The 18,952-nt window shown below is 41.0% G+C and overlaps 1 protein-coding gene across 1 annotated transcript in view; it reads right to left on the bottom strand.

Moving 5' to 3' along the window:
- The window catches only part of LOC134355479 (protein phosphatase 1H-like), a 55,466-nt gene that overhangs the window by 22,143 nt on the left and 14,371 nt on the right, over positions 1 to 18,952 (bottom strand). The window contains exons 2-4 of the mRNA XM_063065414.1: positions 13,838 to 13,961; positions 11,485 to 11,811; positions 4,323 to 4,435 (exon numbers count right to left, since the gene is read on the bottom strand). Coding sequence (XP_062921484.1) covers positions 4,323 to 4,435; positions 11,485 to 11,811; positions 13,838 to 13,961 — 564 coding nt within the window. The remainder of the gene's footprint in view (positions 1 to 4,322; positions 4,436 to 11,484; positions 11,812 to 13,837; positions 13,962 to 18,952) is intronic.

Below are 18,952 nucleotides of genomic sequence, written 5' to 3' on the forward strand. Positions count from 1 at the left end.
CTAGAAATTTAAAAAGTTACAATTGCATCTCCCCTCCAGCTCCGTTCCCTCTCGTGTATTGAAGCACACTAAAAACAGATCATAGGCAAACGTAGCAACCATTTCCTGTAGAGTGAGTGCCAAAGAGCAGGAACAAGATTACTAGTTAGTTGCACCATCACAACTGCTGTGAAGAAGTTCAAGGACTCAGAATAGCATGCCACTGAAAGTCTTTCAGCCTATTGACTCTGTGCTAACTTATTTGAAGATCAACTCTGTTGTGTATTTGATGTTTCAGTAGTATTTGAGTAATATTGTAAATATATTGTTTGAGTAAGCCTCGTATTCTTTAAATAATTTGCTACAGGTTTTATGTACTGTATAAATACGTGAATTGCACACATCATCATGCTACTATGTGATACTTGTGCACCTCACTTAAACTTGAAGTTAGACCACATTTCAGACTCCTATGTCCTCCTGTTACAAAACATAATAAACTCCCCCAGTCTTTCTCCATATTCTAACAATCTAATTCTCTTTGGCAAGCTATTACTGAAATGATTTTTAAATATTCTCTGCAAATCATGTTCTCAGTATTATTTATTTACTGCTATCTTCACTGATTTGCACAGATTGCCGTCTTTTGTACATTGGCTGCTGGTCTGTCTTTGTTTTTGTGTAGCTTTTCATCTATTCCATTATATTTCTCAGTTCTACTGTGAATCCATGCAAGAAAATGAATCTCAGCATCAAATATAGTGACATATACGGTAAGTGCTTTGATAATAATTTTACTTTGCACTCTGAATATAGCAGGAATGATTTCAAAAACTCAATTTAATCATGTAAGAAAACATGTTCCCTTGTGCTTTCCTTGTTCTTTTGCCTGTCATCATAAAAATCTGGGCTCTCTAGCTTTTGCTTCATCAGTTTCCTTTCATCTACTCGATCTGAAGTCGCCAAACATCCTCATAAAATCTCTCCATAGCCTTCTTTACTCCAAGGTGAACTATCATAGATTCTTTAGTGATCCATTCCAGATAATCTCTCCACCGCTTGCTACAAAACTCCCCATTCATTCTAAAGTTCAGTAGCCAGAAATACAGAGGGGATTAAGTATTTTTAAACAGTTTTGGCCTAATCTCTTAAATGTTGTACTGTCTTTCCTATAAATTCTACTGTTCTATGACTGTAGAAAAGGGTCATAGCATAGGAGATGACAAACTATGCAGTTGGTGGCAATTCACTTTGGAGTTGTGTGGCAATTAGATAGACAGGGTTCATACTGTGGGTTAGTAGGCGAGAAGCGGAACAAGGGCTTCCAGATTATATGGGGAGGACATGAGTGCAAAATAGCAGTTTCAATCATCAGGATGGTAGTACCATTGGTGAATCTATGGAATTTGTTGCTACGGGCAGCAGTGGAGGCCAAGTCATTGGGTGTATTTAACACACAGATTGACAGGTATCTGAGTAGCCAAGGCATCAAAGGTTATGGTGAGAAGGCAGGGGAGTGGGACTAAATGGGAGAATGGATTAGCTCATGATAAAATGGCGGAGCAGACTCGATGGGCTGAATGGCTGACCTACTCCTTTGTTTTATGGTCTTATGGTCTTATTAAGGGAGGACGGCTAGAGTAAAGTTCTGGTCACCTACATACAGGAAAGATATCAATAAGTTTGAAAGACTGCAGATCAGATTTGCAAGGACTTTGCAGGGAGGTGGGTTATAGGGAAAGATTGAATAGATTAGGACTTTATCCCCTGGAGCACAGGAGAATGAGGGGAGGCCTTATAGAGGTATACAAAATTCTGAAGGGTAGCAATAAAGGGTATAGATAAAATCTCATCTATATCTATAGAAATAGATAAGGCTTTTTTCCCCTCAGTTTGGGTGAGACTAGAATGAAGATCATTCATAGGCTTAGGATGAAAGATGAAATATACAAGTGAAATTTGAAGGGGAGCTTCTTCACTTCAGGCGGTTTGAGTGTGGAACGAGCTGCCAGCAGAAGTGATAATGCAGAATCAACTTTAACATTCACAAGATCTTTGGATGGTTACACGAGTGGGTGGGGGGGGGGGTTGGATGGATATAGTTCAGGTGCAGTTTGATGGAATAGGCAGGAGATTGGGTTGGCATAGACAGGATGGGTGGAATGGCCTGCTTTGTGCTGTAGTACTCTATGATTCTAATAGGAAGAAATGTGGAGGCAGAGGTGTAGTAGGTGAAGGCTTGAACATTGAGAGCAAGTATCTGGCAGCCCTCCAAGTCCAGTATTGGTCACATTCCCCAGCAATCCCACACCTTGATCAGTCCTAAGACATCATGATCCAAGTTCATTGCACTAGAGAAAGGTGCCATAATTTCCTGAAATGGAAATCACATCAGGAGTGCAAGGGTGATTCATCTCTAAAGGGCCCAGATGGATATGGTCATTAGTAAGTTTTACTCTGGGTGAACTAATTTTAAGTTGTGTAACACTGTTTGAAAGTCAAGATAATTTTAGCCTTCTTAACTGCTTTATTGACCTGTTCAGTTTCCGTTATATTTGTGCATAAACAGCCCTGCCCATCACATTTCAGGCAGCTTCTTTAAACTACTTCCATATTTATAATTTAGATCCTCATTCTTCTTCCAAAACCCAGCACTACATACTTGAATTTACTAAGTACATTTTCATCAACAATTACTCACTTCCAAATTTTGTGTCTTTCGTAAATACTGAAATTTTCAACAAAATGTATTCTCATCCATGTTATTAATGGATATCAAAAATAGCAATTAGTTTTAAGATTGGTATAACTCTATTCAAACTAAACCAAAGGTTCAAGAAAAAGTTCAAAGGTTTATTTATTATCAAAACATGTATCCATATCCAGCTCTGAAATTTGTCTTCTCCAGATAGTCATGAAACAAGAAAAACATGGAAGTTATTCAGAGAGAAACATCAAACTGACACCCCCCCCAACACATTCAAATGTATGTGAATACATTTGCACAACAAAACAGAAAAGGAACGGGCAATAAAAAACACGGAATATTAAACCTATAAGTCTGAAAAAGTCCAGTGTCCATAAACGCAATAGTCCAAACATTTGGATTCCTGGTTTTGTTGCCTCTTTAATCAGAAGAGTCCCAATATCATAAAAATCATCTGAAACCCTTCATGGTTTCAGGACATCTGAAAGGACTTTACCACTAATTAAATATATTGTGAAGTGTGATCACCGCTGTTTATCACACTGCTGCAAACTTCTACAAACAGTGATGGGAGAAATAAAGGATTGAGTAATAATAATAATTTTATATAATTCTTCATTGTATATGGAATGTTTATGGAATGTATATGGAAAATAAATTGATTCTTGATTCTGTTAAGTAGGGATGTATATGGAAAATATACAATGTATATGGAAAATAAATTGATTCTTGATTCTGTTAAGTAGGGATCAGTAAGACTCAGTTCTCCACAGTGAGCATTGGACTGACTGACATAAGCAAGTTTATGAGGAAGACTCAAATCCATAGCCTCTTGCCTCAGAGGCTTCAGTGCCTCTCGGTATTAGAATGGCAAGGTGTATTGACCTTTTGGTAGATGGGTTAGAGAAAGACAGTATAACCTTAATGGTGCAGTTCGAAGGAGTTTGCAGGAACAAAGGGATCTTGCAGTTCATAGGCAATGATCTTTGAAAACGGTGGGAGTATTGACAGAAAAAAAGGAATAGCTCGTGGGATCTATTCAGAAATAAAGGAGTTAAGTCTGAAAGCCGAGAAGTGAAAACCCTTAAAAAGTTCTGGTTGGGCCTAACTAGAGTATTTCATCCATTTTGCAGCAGAAAGGATGCAAGGGCCCTTGAAGGAGTGCAGGGCAGTTTTATCAGTGTTTCCAGGAACGAGAGTCTAATTAAAAGAATGGACTGGAGAAGCGAGGATTGTTCTGAAGCAAAGGAAGTTCAGGAGATTACAAGTTTAAAATAAGGTAGGTAAAGGACTCCTCCTCACATCAGCTAATGATATAACAAATAGGGGAAAAATATTCAGGGTTGGGATAAGGGGTGGAGGGAATGTATGAAGGAACTTTGTCCTCACAGTCATTGGCAATGATCTAGAATTCATTGCCTATGAAGTTAATGGAAATGATTGAAGAGTTCAAAATTAACCTGGATCGGCAATTGAGGGAATTAAATGCAGAGCCACAAAGACAGAACGGGACTGATTGGATTGCATTTGTTGGGTTGAATAGCCTCTTCCCATGTCAAAACGATTCAATTGACTCAAACTCTGCAGTTCTAGCACAATCTACTGTAGTCCGGGACTAGGAAGCTTGGCTCTGTACCTGCTGTCACCTGCATTTGCCACGTAAATTTTTCCCAGAAGGTAGATAACCGCCAGTGCACAGCAGCCGCCAAGAATGCAGGAGGAGTTCCGCTCCCTTTCAATCTGTTTGTCCTGCAGCAACAAGAAAAGCCCATTCTTCAGACCAGGCACAGCAAGCATTACAGAGACCCCAAGTACTAATCCCCTAACAGCAGATCCCTCTTGAAAGCGTCAGAGCATGCAGGGACCTTGCCAAATGTTCTTTCTTTGTGGTGGCAAGGCACTCTCTCTTATACATTCAGATATCTCTTCAAGTGTTGCTCATAATTAATAACATCCTCATCATGATATAAAACCAGCTTGCATTTCTAAGATATCTTTCATTATCTTAACCTGAGCACTTCATAGAAAATGAAGTTCAGCCACGAGTGCAAAATAGAAGCACAACAACAAGTTGGTGCACAGTCAGCTTCAATGAGCAACTTTGAATAATGAACAAATAATCTGGGTTGAGGGTTTGAATCCATTAAGATAATTGATCAGGATACCAAGGTGTTTCCCTGCTCTCTCTGAATAGCATCTGTATCCCAGTTACAATGTCTTGCCTAGAATTTAGCTCCCTTGACAGTGTACTACATTCGTTAGCCAGGGTACTGTGAGCTTACCTATGGCTTTGAGGTCTTGAACGTCTAACAATCTGGTTTAGGAGGTAAGGATGCTACCAATGAGTAATGATTTTGCTGCTAGACTTGTGATCCAGTTAAAACCAGGCAGCTTGGAAGTTTGATTTAATTTTTTAAAAAATAGGAAACAAAAAGCTATAAAGTGGGAATGAACACTGAAACCTTTAGGAAGAATACCCAGTCCATGCCAAATATCTGCCTCCAGTCCAGGCAGATGTTGATGACTTTTAACTTTGACGTGATCTAACAGAATGCTTTAACTGAATTTACACGGTAGATGACTTCAGTAGGCTGTTGCAATGAATAACAATAACTGTTCAGGATGGCTCATTATCAGCTTCTTAGTCAAACATATGGCTTAGATATTTAGAGTTGGGCGTTACGTAGGCAGGTGAAGGATGCAGGATACTCTTGCATCCTCCCTCAGCTCGTTATGGTACAAAGAAGACAATTTTGGTTATGTTCCCTAGATTCACATGGCCTGGAAAATTTCAGTACTTTTGTTGCAACTCCATAGCCTGGATCATTTTCCTTGGAAGTCAGCCTGATTAACAGATTTGACATCCAATATTGGGAACGACATTCTGGAGTTAGCACAGGATCAGGAGGACTGCATCGAAACCCTCGGGCTTGGAGTGTGATTATGGAGGGTTTAAAGGCCTAGGTGGGACCCATAAGCAAAATGTTTCAGCTGTTGGGGTTCACAAGGCATGGACCATCCAGCTACCCACTGTTAGGGGATGAATTTGACCTCTCAGGCCTCATTAATGTTATTTAATATCTTATCTCTTGGGATTGGGCTTTCTGACCAGCCCTAAATTTACTATGATGGCAAAGCCCAGAGCTTAAAGAGTTGAGAAAGTGCAAGAAATTTTCAGCAGGTCAGGCAGCATCTATACAGAGAAGAATAAAGTTAAATTTTCAGACGAATGACTTTTCATCAGAACTGGTGATGTGAAAAAATCAAGTGTATTTAGAATTGTAGAGAGTGACAGGGTGGAGAGAAAACAAAGGGAACGTCTGGAAAAGGGTAAACTAAACTGTACAAGTAGACTCATTGCTTCTGCCTGTTCCTGTCCCATAGTTACAGTATTTTTTCCTGTTCTAAATGCATTTTCCCTCTGTTCCACTTCAGTTCATGAATCTTTTGATGTCCTCCCTCACTTTGGCAGTGTCCTAGTTGGGACCAGGAAACTGTGGACATTTCATCCCCCCATACCTCCACCTCACACCCAGAAGGTCGGAAGGCCCTGTATCTCTTCCCTGAACAGAAGACCAACTAATCCCTCTCCATCACCACACTCGTCACATGGGTGAGCTCATTCTTATTTTAAACAACTTCTCCTTCAACTCCACTCACTTTCTCCAAGCCAAAGGTGTGGCCCTGGAAACCTGCTTTGCCCTAAGCTCGGTTGCCTCTTTGTTGGATATTTGGAATGTCCTTGTTTCAGTCCGACTCTGGCACGCTATTGTTATGGTACATGGAAGGTTGTTTTGAAGATGTTCCCTAGGCTCACACAAGACTGGAAAATTACAATACTTCTGAAAGCTCTCAATTTCAAGGACCTAAACCTCATTCTGTACTTCCTGTTCTTGACTTCTACACCAACCCAGTCTTACAAGTAAAAGGGAGACCGCGCAACACAGCAGGTAATGCTGCTCCCACACAACTCAAGTGACCCAGGTTTCATTCTGACCTCTGATGCTGTCTATGTGGAGTTTGCACACCCTCCCATTGACCACACTGGTTTCCCAGAGGTGTTTGTGTTTCTTCCCATATCCCAAAGATATTTTGGTTGGTAGGCAATTGACGACCGTAAATTAGCTCTAGTGTAGGTGACTGCTTAGATAATCGGGTGCTGGAAAGGTGGAGCTAATGGGCATGTGAGTAGAGAACAGGTTGCTGGGAAAGTGTGGGAGAACTGTGGTGAGTTGTTCTTAGAGTCAGTATAGACTCAATGGATTGAATGGCCTCCTACATTGTATAGAAGTATGAAATCTATTCAAGCTTATTGATTCCCATGAACTCTGAACTATCTCATCCGACCCCGTTTCCTACAAGGATTTCTTCTCATTCTTCCAGTTTCTCGGTTTCCATCCTATCTCTTTTGACGATGATCACACCAGTGCCTCTGAGATGCCTTCATTTCTCCTTAACCATGGCTTCCACCACCCCCCCCCCCCCACCACCATAGATCAACAGGGTGCTCTGTTTCTGACACTCTCCTCTCCACCTACAGCCAAAACAAGGATAAGGTACTCGTTGTCATCACTTTCACGTTCAACCTTTAAATATTTTATCACTTCTTACAAGATTCCGTCTGTAGTCACATCCTCTCCTCCCTTTTCAGCATTCTGCAGAGAATATTCCCTTAATGTCTTTCATGACCACCAACCCTTTTCATAGTACTTTCCCATATAATTGTAAGAGCTGCGTTACCAGCCCTCGTGCCAGTTCCGTCCCCATTATTTAGAGACTCGGTCTGTCAAGGTGAAGCAACCAAATGCTTGCTCATTTTCCGATCTAACATATTAGACCAGAAGACCATAAGATATAGGAGCAGAATTAGTTTATTTGGCCCATTGAGTCTGATCTGCCATTTCTTCATGGCTGATCCAATTTTCCTCTCGCCCTAATCTCCTTCCTTCTCCCCGTATCTCTTCATGCCCTGATCAATTAAGAATCTATCCACCTCTGCCTTAAATATACATAAAGACTTGGCCTCCACAAATGCCTGTGGCAAAGAATTCCATAGATTCACCACTCTTTGTCTAAAGAAATTACTCCTCATCTCCATTGTAAAAGGATGCCCCTCTATTCTGAGGCTGTGTCCTCTGGTCTTAGACTCTCACACCATAGGAAACATCTTTTCCACATCCACTCTATCAAGGCCTTTCACCATTCGATAGGTTTCAATTAGGTCACCCCTCATTCTTCTGAATTCTAGTGAATAGAGGGCTAGAACCATCAAACACCCTTCATATGACAAGGCATTCAATCCTGGAATCATTTTTGTGAACCTCCTTTGAACCCTCTCCAGTTTCATTCTAAGATAAGGAGCCTAAAACTGCTCACAATACTCCAAGTGAGTCCTTACCAGTGCTTTATAAAGTTTCAACATTACATCCTTGCTTTTATATTCTAGTCCTCTTGAAATGAATGCTAACATTGCACTTGCCTTCTTTACCACAGACTCAACCTGCAAATTAAACTTTAGGGAATCCTGCACAAGAATTCCCAAGTCCCTTTGTGCCTCAGTTTTTTGTATTTTCTCTCCATTTAGAAAAGGTCAGCCCTTTCAATTCTTCTAACAAAGTGCATGACCATCACTTCCTGATACTGTATTCCATCTGCCACTTCTTAGCCCATTCTCCTAATCTGTCTAGGTCCTTCTGTAGCCTCTCTGCTTTCTCAAAACTACCTGTCCCTACACCTGTCTTCATATCTTCTACAAACTTTGCAACAAAGCCACCAATTCCATTAATAAAATCATTGACATATAATATAAAAAGAATCAGTCCCAACACAGACTCCATTGGAACATCATTAGTCACTGGCAGCCAACCAGAAAATGCTCCCTTTATTCCCACTCTTTGCCTCTTGCCAATCAGCCACTGCTTTATCCATGCTAGCATCTTTCCTGTAATACCATGGGCTCATAGCCTGTTAAGCAGGCTAATGTGTGACACCTTGTCAAAGGCCTTCTGAAAATCCAAGTTCACAACACCAATTGATTCTCCTTTGTCTATCTTACTTGTTATTTCTTCACAGAATTCCAATAGGTTTCTCAGGCAAGATTTTCCTTGAGAAACCCTGCTAACTACAGCCTATTTTATCAAGTGCCTCCAAGTACCCTGAGACCTCATCCTTAATAATCGACTCCAACATCTTCCCAACCACTGAGGTCAGACTCACTGGCCTATAGTTCCCTTTCTTCTGCCTCTCTTCCTTCTTGAAGACTGGAGTGACATTTGCAATTTTCCAGTCTTCCAGAACCATTCCAGAATCTAGTGATTCTTGAAAGATTATTACTCATGCTTCCACCATCTCTTCCGCCACCTTTTTCAGTAGCCTGGGTTCTATACCATCTGGTCCAGGTGACTTATTCACTTTCAGCCCTTTCAGTTTCCCAAGAACCTTCTCTCTAGTTATGGTACCTTCACACACTTCATGTCCCCTGACACCTGGAACTTCCACTATACCGCTAGTGTCTTCCACAATGAAGATGGATGCAAGTTATTCAGTTCGTCCGCCATTTCCTTGTCCCCCATTACTACCTCTCCAGCAGTTTTCCAGCGGTCCAATATCTATTCATCTCTCTTTTACACTTTATGTATCTGAAGAAGCTTTTGTATTTAATATTATTAAATATTACTAGCTAGCTTACTTTCGTATGTCATCTTTGTCTTTTTTAGTATTCCATATTGCATCAATTACTCTTGATATAATCTCCTCTGCACTGATGAGCACAAGCACAGATTGGGAAATGCTTTGTAGAACACCTCCACTCATTCCATGAGGCAACCTTGACCTTCCAGCCACGCGCCTCTATCCCTTCCCCATTATGAACTCTGTATTTGGTCCTGTACTATTCCAGCGATGCCCAATGTAAGCCAAAGGAATGGCATTTTATTGTCTGGTTATGCATATTGTGGCCCTCAGCTATTTCAGATAACCAGTTTTTCCTGTTTGTTAGAACTGGTTATCAACTGGACAAGCTTGGCATTTTCTTCTCTCCAAAGCCACCCCCCCCCCCATGTAACCTAACATGCACCTCTATAATTCTGATGAAGGACAACTAACCTGTTCCTCTTTGCACAGAGTGTTACCTGACTTGCTGAACATTCAGAATATTTTCTGTTTTCATTTCAGGTTTTCAGTATCTGCAGTTTTTAGATTCCCATTTAAGGGTTCCTACACACGCTATCAACATCAGCAGATTTAGTCCTCTTTGCCCTTTTCCAAAATCCACACTTCCTGGATATTAAATTTCAACTATCCTGTCCTGCCTTCCCCTGCTTAACCAGATTGGTTTTCAGTTTAACTTCTTCAGATCCCAGATAGTTCATAGCTGTTTTGGTGTTAGGTATGATACAGTGACATTACAGGATAGGGGTTGAACTATATCATATCCAGATATCTATTGATCAGATATGAGAAGTCATATCCACTGTAATAGCTAGTAACTACAATGAGCTAATCAACAATTTAAACCAATCTGGAACAAAGTTAATATGAAACTACTGAATTATTTTAAAATTCCATCTGGTTCATTAGTGACCTCAGGCAAGCACCAATGTTAATAACATTGGAACATTTAGAAAGTCATTCCTTTCCGCAGTAATTAGGAGTGGAAGCTGTTCTTGTCAGCAATGCAGTTAACCTAATCAAAAATCCCCATTGACCCCAGACATACTCTCTTCTCCTCCTTCCCTTTGAGAAGGTACGGACGCCTGAAAGCATGAAGCACCAGGCTCAAGAGAGCTTCTATTCCTCTGTTATAAAACTTTTGATGGTCCCCTATTGAATGGCAATGAGATGGACTCCTGACCTCACAACCTACCTCGTTACGACTCCACCTTATTGGCTGCCTGCACTGAACTTTCTCTGTGTGACACAATCTGTTATTGTTTCACCTTATACTATCTCAATGCACTGTTGTAATGTATTGATTGTACGAATGGATGAAAGACAAGTTTTTCACTGTACGTATACGTGACAACAACCAACCTGTTTACCAGTGCCCGCAGCTTCCAAACAGAAGCAGGCATTAAATTGTTCTTGCGTTCAAATCTCTGAACCTGGACCTGAATCATCTGTTATCTATCTTACCTGACACTACAACCTCAGTGATGGCCAGAAGATGCTTTTAGGATGCTTTTAGAAAGGTAGAGCATCTGGCCTGTCCCCTAAAACCCTCACTAATTTTCATAGATGCACCGTAGAAAGCATTCTTCTAGGGTGCATCACAACCTGGTATGGAAGTTGTACTGTCCAAGACTGGAAGAAGCTGCAGAAGATCGTGAACACAGCCCAGCACATCACACAAACCAATCTTCCGTCCTTGGACTCACTATACACCGCATGCTGCCGGGATAATCAAGGACATGACCCACCCAGCCAACACACTTTTTGTCCCTCTTCTCTCTGGGAGGAGGCTCAGGAGCTTGAAGACTCGTATGGCCAGATTTGGGAACAGCTCCTTTCCAACTGTGATAAGACCGCTGAACGGATCCTGACCCGGATCTGGGCCGTACCCTCCAAATATCCGGACCTGCCTCTCGGTTTTTTTGCACTACCTTTCTTTCCCTTTTCTGTTTTCTATTTATGATTTATAATTTAAATTTTTACTATTTACTATTGATTTGTACTCCAGGGAGCGCGAAGCACAGAATCAAGTATCGCTGTGATGATTGTATGCTCTAGTATCAATTGTTTAGCAACAATAAAGTAAACTAAAGCACCTAAGCCCAAGACGTTACGGTCCCATAGCTCACCATCTGCTTAAAGGCGCTTTCTATTGCACCAATGACCAGGTACTCGTGCGAGATTTCCTTCTCCAGCTGGAACCGTGATTCACTGTCAGTGGGAGGTTCCCAGTCCCCCTGATGTTCTAGACTCTTTGTGCCGTCTGCCGTTACCGTCTCCGGGTCATTGGAAAGACAGATTGGTGGTGGTACGTCACGGTCTTGCAGGATGTCGACAATGTCGCGCAGCTGTTCACAGATGTGGAGGTGGAGCCGTCTCGAGGCCATGACAGCAGCACCGGTGCCCGCATGGCCATCAAACAACGCCCAGTAGTGGAACGCAATTTCACTGCCTCCCTGGGGGAGAAAAACAATCAGAGAAACAGAACAATTTCCGCTATATGGCAAAGGTTCCAATCCTCTAGGTTTGCATCTAGGATCTCAACCAATGCCAACAAGTGACACGGACACTCAACTCACTCTCAGAGTTTATGGCGTTCCCACTGCTTCACAGAACATATAGTTCAGACAATGCTTCTTTGCTCACAAGCTGCTCTGCACAATTCAGGGGTCATGACTTCTGGATGTTTTTGTTGCTTTTTATTCTCGGTTATTAAAATCAGGGAACTCAAAGGAGGATGAAAAACCTGCATTCTGGTGAGATCTTTCATAATCTTAAAACCTCACAAAGCACTTGACAACCAATTAAGTAAATTCTGAAAGGAGGTTATTATCATGCAGGATGTACTGCAGCCAATTTATGCACTTCTAATTTCTCGAAATAATGTCTAGTTTTTTTTTGTTTGTGGCAATGACAGGTAGATAATGGGCAGAGCGCTAGAGAGAGAGTGTTCTTCAACGCAGCACTGTGCGATATTTTACATCCACCAGATAACAGATGGAATCTGGGTTTAACATTACAATCAAAAGACTGCATGCGAAGACACCTAAATTATGGTCTCATGACCAGGACTAGGCGACAAATGCATGAATTTCTATTCCTATCTGACGAAACTTGACAGGGTGTTCTAAATGGCATTAGGTCTTACAGAGATCTGATCCCTGGCATTGTCTGTTTCTCTTCTGTCGTCTATATTATTGTATTGTGATCACTGGGGTTCTCTGTATGACTGGGTATTAGGGGGAACTTCGTGAAATAAACTATTCAGCCTCGAATGGAGGTCCCAGAGAATCAAATTGTTTGTAAGGTAGGAATATAAGATACAATGGATAAGACAAAAATGACTTTTAAATCAGCAACATCTACCACTGAGAGGCACAAGGACTGCAAGCACTTGGGAATAGCATCATCTGTAAGTTAAATACCTTCCTGATTTGGAAAGATGTCTGGTCTGTCTATTATACAGTCTGAGTTCCCAATCTCACTGCTGTTGGATTAGGGTTTGAATTTTTAATTTTCTTTATATTTGCTGATATGTAAGTATAATCACTTGTTTGTATGTAAATATTCAGTGGAGTTTTAGTAATTTGTGGTATAGCTGGTTCTGTGGCTTTTTATAGTTTTTTTGTCTGGAGTTGGTGTCACACGAGTGTAAGTCAAACTGTCTCAGAGGTGGTTCTCATCAAAATAATTTCTCTCATCTATAATGAGCTATTTTTCAGTATAAAGGCAAACATGATGCAAGATTTTTTTCGCCTTTGTTCAGTTTTTTCTTTGTTCTTTTGCACTTCTTGCAGAACGAGTTGGTTACTGTCATTTCCTTGTGATGAACATCAAATAAAATGGCTGTAACCACAAGACTTATGCTTCATTCTTGACTTCTGAAGGACCTTCTGGACAGCAGCTTCTCCAGGTCCAACAGTGCCAAACAACAGGGTGATTCACCAGGACAGAGGCAGAACAAGGCGGCAGCTGACCGCCGGCTCAAAGGACGGGAAATATAACTTGGCTTTACCAGCCACATCCACATCATGGGATTAATTAAACTGAAGCGGACAACCGGTTCAGGGTCAAGGAGCTAAACTGGTAGGAGGCAAATCAAAAGACCCAATGACAATTGAAATGTCTTGATTTGCTGGAATAAGTAATAGATTCAGTTGAGATTATTTATTTATTTATTTATTGAGATACAGCACCGAATGGGCCCCTTCTAGCTCTTCGAGCCACGGTTCCCAGCAGCCCCCTCCCCCCAATTTAATCAGGGGACAATTTACAATGACCAATTAACCTACCTACATCTTTGGACTGTGGGAGAAAACTGGAGCACCCGGAGGAAACCCACGTGGTCACGGGGAGAACGTACAGACTCCTTACAGGCAGCAGTGGGAAATGCTTTAGGGATTTGTTGGAGAACTGGAATGAAAAGTAGGGGACTGAAGAACCAGACTGGATGGTATAGCACCATTCAACACCATCATTTACCTTGTCACCATTTTCATTGATCGCCTTGGCTCCTGTGCGGTTCTTCGGATTCCTACTCTCCACAACTACTACTTCACGGGTAGCTTGATCTTCATTGAGGGGACTTTTTCCTGCGTTAATCACCCTGTAGAACAGAACAATACAGGAGCCGTTACCATGGCCATAAGACATAGGCAGAATTAGGTTATTCGGCCCATGGAGTCTGTTATCTATTATCACTGATTTATTATTCCTCTCAATCCCATTCTCCTTCCCTCTCCCCGTAACCTTTATTGCCCTTACTAATCAAGAGCCTATCAACTTCCTTTTTAATTATACCCAACAAATTGGCTTCCACAGCCTTCTGTGGCAATGAATTCCAGATTGATAACCCTCTGGCTAAAGAAATTCCTCATCTCTGTTCTAAAGGGACATTGCCCTATTCTGAGGCAGTGCCCTCTGGTCTTGGACTCCCTCACTACAGCAAGCATCCTTTCCATATCCATTTTTTCTGGGGTTTTCAATATACAATAATTTTCAGTGTGATCCCCCCTCATTCTTCCAAACTCCAGCGAGTACAGTACAGGCCCAGAGCCATCAAAGCTCTTCATACATTGACCCTTTCATTCCCGAGATAATTCTTGTGAACTTCCTGTAGGCCCTCTGGTGGTTGTGGCATTCAGTTCACAGTGACTGAGTAGTCCCTGTAGAAGAGAATATATACAAAACCGCTGGTAGATTTGACAAACAGATTAGCCTGAAGCAATTTAATGACAAAACGGGTTTGAGAGCCTGATTTCTGATGGAGCAAACTTTACCCTTCATCTGAGCTATTATTCCCAGCAAAGAAATGGGAATGATTACAATAGCCAATTGGCTGCCATGTCTCCTACTTTATAACAGTGGTCATACTTCAAAAGTTTATTTTATTGGATATGAGATGTACTATGACATTCTATAAGTGCAAGTTATTTCTATCTCAATGAAACGTTAATTAATTGCTTTTCTTAAAAACAGATGGGCTTTCATAAACTTTAGTAGTTGATGTTTTTAATCTTATCGACAATGTTGCATGAGCAAACATGTCTTGTAGATAAGTTTATTCATACTGGTATCTAAAGGAAGAGCTTGCTCACGCATATCCTGGTCAAAATTAGAAAAGGGCTGCTTGAGCTCAAGTCATTTTCTTGTGCTGCAGTTCTGAACTTCTGACACTAAAGTTTTAATCCATCAGCCATTTAAAAAGATGCATTTATTATGATATATATATATATATATATATTCAGTGATTGAAAGTCACTACTGAATGTGCTTCCATCTTTCAGGCAGAACTAGACCAGATCTGAACATCTCTTTGCACAGAATATGCGCCCCATTTCCAGCTCCAGTGCTTTTGCCAATTTCTTTAAGTCTGGCATGAGGTCACTGATTTGTTTGGCAGTGGGAACACATTTTCCATTCTATTCTATCAAAGGTTGGCATCTCTCAGTGCAGCACTGGTGGACCGGTCTAGATTTTGTGCTTAGGTCCTAGGCAGGGACTCTAAAGCAAAGAGAGCTGCAGAAAGCAAAGAAAAAAAGGAAAGAATGAAAACCAAAGAACAAGACGGTGGAAGGTGGAAATTGAAAAGAAAGAGACACATCCACAGACAATACCCAAGTACACCAAAAGGAAATTTGCAAAGGAAATGTTTGTGACCTTCAGGCTTTCTGGCTCTTCTCTGCTTCTGCAAGAAGTCTTGTCACCCAACATTAGTGTGGTTAGAGTTCAGTACTCAGGCCTCACGCTTACTGGAGGGTTTGCTATCAATGTCGAGAGGAAGCCCCTATCTTTAAAAGTAAAACACAGAAGAGGAAACTAATCATTATTAGTTACTGTCAATAAATTTTCTTTCCTCACCGTTAACAGGTTTCACGCAGCAAAGGAAGGAACAGAATAACAGAGACAGAATGTTGCGTCCTGCCTTTGGTACTAGAAAATGACAAGTGTGGCACCATGAAGCAAGGGGAAGGAGGCCAGCTTGACGCCATCATTTCTTCCCCGTCCCACGACCCCATCTTCATGCTGTTTTGTATTCAATAAAGGAAATCAGGTTTGAAGGATTTATGGCAAGCTGCCAGTACCAGCAAGTTATAAGAAAGCATCCTGACATCATTCCACTATCTTCAGCTCATAACAACTAAAAATAAAAGTGCTAGAAATATTCAGTAGACAGATAGCTAGATAGATATGTTATTGATCCCAAAGTGTCATAGTAGCATAACAAGTGCACAGATAATTACAAATGTTAGAAGAGAAGTAAGAAAGAATAAAACAAATAAGTTACCTCAAACAGTCTAACAGGAAGGGTCATCACTTCCCTGGCTATAGGTTGACTCATTATAGAGCCTAAGGTCTGAGGGTAAGAATGACCTCATATAGCACTCTTTGGAGCAACAAAGTTGTCTTAGTCTATTACTAAAAGTGCTCCTCTGTTCAGCCAAGGTGGCTTGCAGAGGGTGAGAGACATTGCCCAGATTTGACAGGATTTTCCGTAGGGTCCTTTGTTCTACATCAGGCGTAATTTGCAAAGAGAGAAATGCATTGTTGATACTTCATGTCACTGATCACCCTATTGCAATCCCACCAAAAAACATACGTTTCATCTCTCGGTTAGGATGAAGACTCAGAGATCTGAAATGTTTACTGTTTCTCTCTCCTCATTAGCTGCTTGACCATTCCATATTCCCAGGACATGCTGGTTATTTGGATTTTCAGTATTTGCAATATTTTGCTTTGGTAGTTTAAATTTAATTTTAAAAACTTAAGAAGAAAAGTTTATATTCTGTTCCATTTTGCTTCTGTCAAATTTTTCATCCTGTACAAACCACGACAGCCCACAGGTTCTAGAATATGGAACAAAAAAAAATTGCTGGAGGGACTCAGCAGCTCAAGCAGTGTCTGTGGAGCGAAGTGCACTGTTAATGTTTTGGGTCAAGACCCTTCATCAGAACTATTTCATCTAATCAAAATATTGTATGCTTTGGGTATGCATGGTCTTACCAGCCAGTCTGTGTTTTCTTGCTTATTGTTCCATCTCTCTGTCTCTATTTCAGTTTGGTTTTTACCTTTTTTGATGCATCCCTGATATTGGAAAGGTTGTTTTTTTTTAACCTTGTGCTGTTTTTATCATAACCCACAATTAATGCTATTTTAAACATGCATGATATTGCAAGTTATTCTACAGAAGCACAGGAAGTGGAAAGTTAACACTGTGGGTTTAGATACTAGGTAAAAAGGTTGCATTTAAAGTTGAATCATAGGAGCTAGGAGTATGAAATCCTGAGACAAAAGCATCAACGATGGATGGAATAATCACCAAGGGAACAAGAGATCACAGTTGTATATAGTGTCCCCCAGAGTTAGGTTTCCCTATGAAAAGAAAGGGTTTCTTTTAGCAACACTATTGAATCACATTATATCACTCCTTGAGCATCTAAACATAGTAGGATAGAAAACCAGGACACACCTTTGGGCACCTCCAGAGGCATTGATCCACAAATGGAATAGGACTCATTGCAGGAGATTTATCTGTCTAAACGTGGACGGATTGGGCTGGAAGCAGGCAAAGATTCCTCACCAGGACATGAGCTGGTGGCGGAATCATGTCATCGGTGGTTCAAGAATGATGAAGTAGTTCACTCGTCATGATCACATAAAGAGTCTACATAAAGTTTAGAAGAATGGTTGCGGGGGGGAACTCATTGACACTTATCGAATATTGGAAGGCCTAGATAGCGTGGACAATGAGAAGATGATTCATTGTAATGGGGAAGTCTAGGACTAGAGGGCCCAGTCTGAGAATAGAAGGACATTCCTTTGGAACAGATAGGAGAATTTTCTTTAGAAAGAGGGTAGTGATTCTATGGAATTCATTGCCACAGACAGCTGAGTAGATCAAATCAGTAATTATAATTAAAGTGGAGTTTGATAGGTACTCAATTAGTAAGGGAATCAAAGGCTATGAAGAGAAGACAGCAGAATGGGGTAGAGAGGGATAATAAATCAGCCACGATGCAATGGCAGAGCAGACCCAATGTGCCGAATAGCCTAATACTGCTCCTATGTCTTAGGCGTTTAATTATGGCTCTTTCAGAGTTAAAACTTGACAGGTGGATTTTAAAAATCCAGTTGCACGAAGCATGGGATGCATTTGGGAGGAGCTGGCATATTCAAGGACACTGGAGGAGAGGAAGTTTGGGCAACAAGAGGTTAAGCTTCAACACACGGGAATTGCGGCTTGCTGACTGAAAATGACATTTGTGGTGATGCACGTGTTGGGAAATCGTAAATTGCAGCAGTCCTCTCTTCCTTCAGGCTTGCACTCTGCTCGTAATTTACCGGCTTCATTAAATGCTTTACTCTGAGCGACCTGATTAGTGCTTACAGGTTTCACCACAACTTTTCACCTTGCCCTGTGAACACTAACCATGCCCTGGGCCAGACCAGTGTCCCTAAGAAGTGCATGGCAGACAGCATTACAGAGACAGAGTGCAGGGAAGTCACATACCCACTTGTAACAGACCATTTCAATCTGCACCAACTCACATCAACACCACAGCTGAATGATTTTAAAAATAGTACGAATCTGGCTGGAAGTTCATGCAAAATACAGTAGCTCTATGCAAAACTATTGGTATTTATCACAGAAGCCCGAGGCTAGTTGTTTGTTCTGCATTGGGAGTTTCTTGACAGCACTGCAACTTTGGTTTCACAGAGACTAGAATTAGGGCACACATTTGACGCTATTCCACCACACAATCTACTTACCGAACCTCTTAGGCACAGAAAACCCATTTAATGCAATTGAGGGAAAATAGCTGTGATAGAGTTGGGCAAAAATTGAAACTTTTGAATAGATTGATTTGAATATTTGTTTAATTTAGTTTAGCTTTAAAATTTTTTAAAAAATAGTTGATTGATTAACGTCATAGTTTACACCAGCACAGAAACAGGCCATTCAGCCCATTGAGTCCATGCTGGCATGGCCTTTTCTCTAGTCCCATTTACTTGTACCCAGACACAGACTTTTTCTTCCCCCCAAAACTTTTGTGTGGTTCTAAATTCAGAAGCATTAAAAGCACTCGATAGGCTTGA

The sequence above is a fragment of the Mobula hypostoma genome, chromosome 13, assembly GCF_963921235.1.
Source record: "Mobula hypostoma chromosome 13, sMobHyp1.1, whole genome shotgun sequence".
In the NCBI taxonomy this organism is placed as follows: Eukaryota; Metazoa; Chordata; class Chondrichthyes; order Myliobatiformes; family Myliobatidae; genus Mobula; species Mobula hypostoma.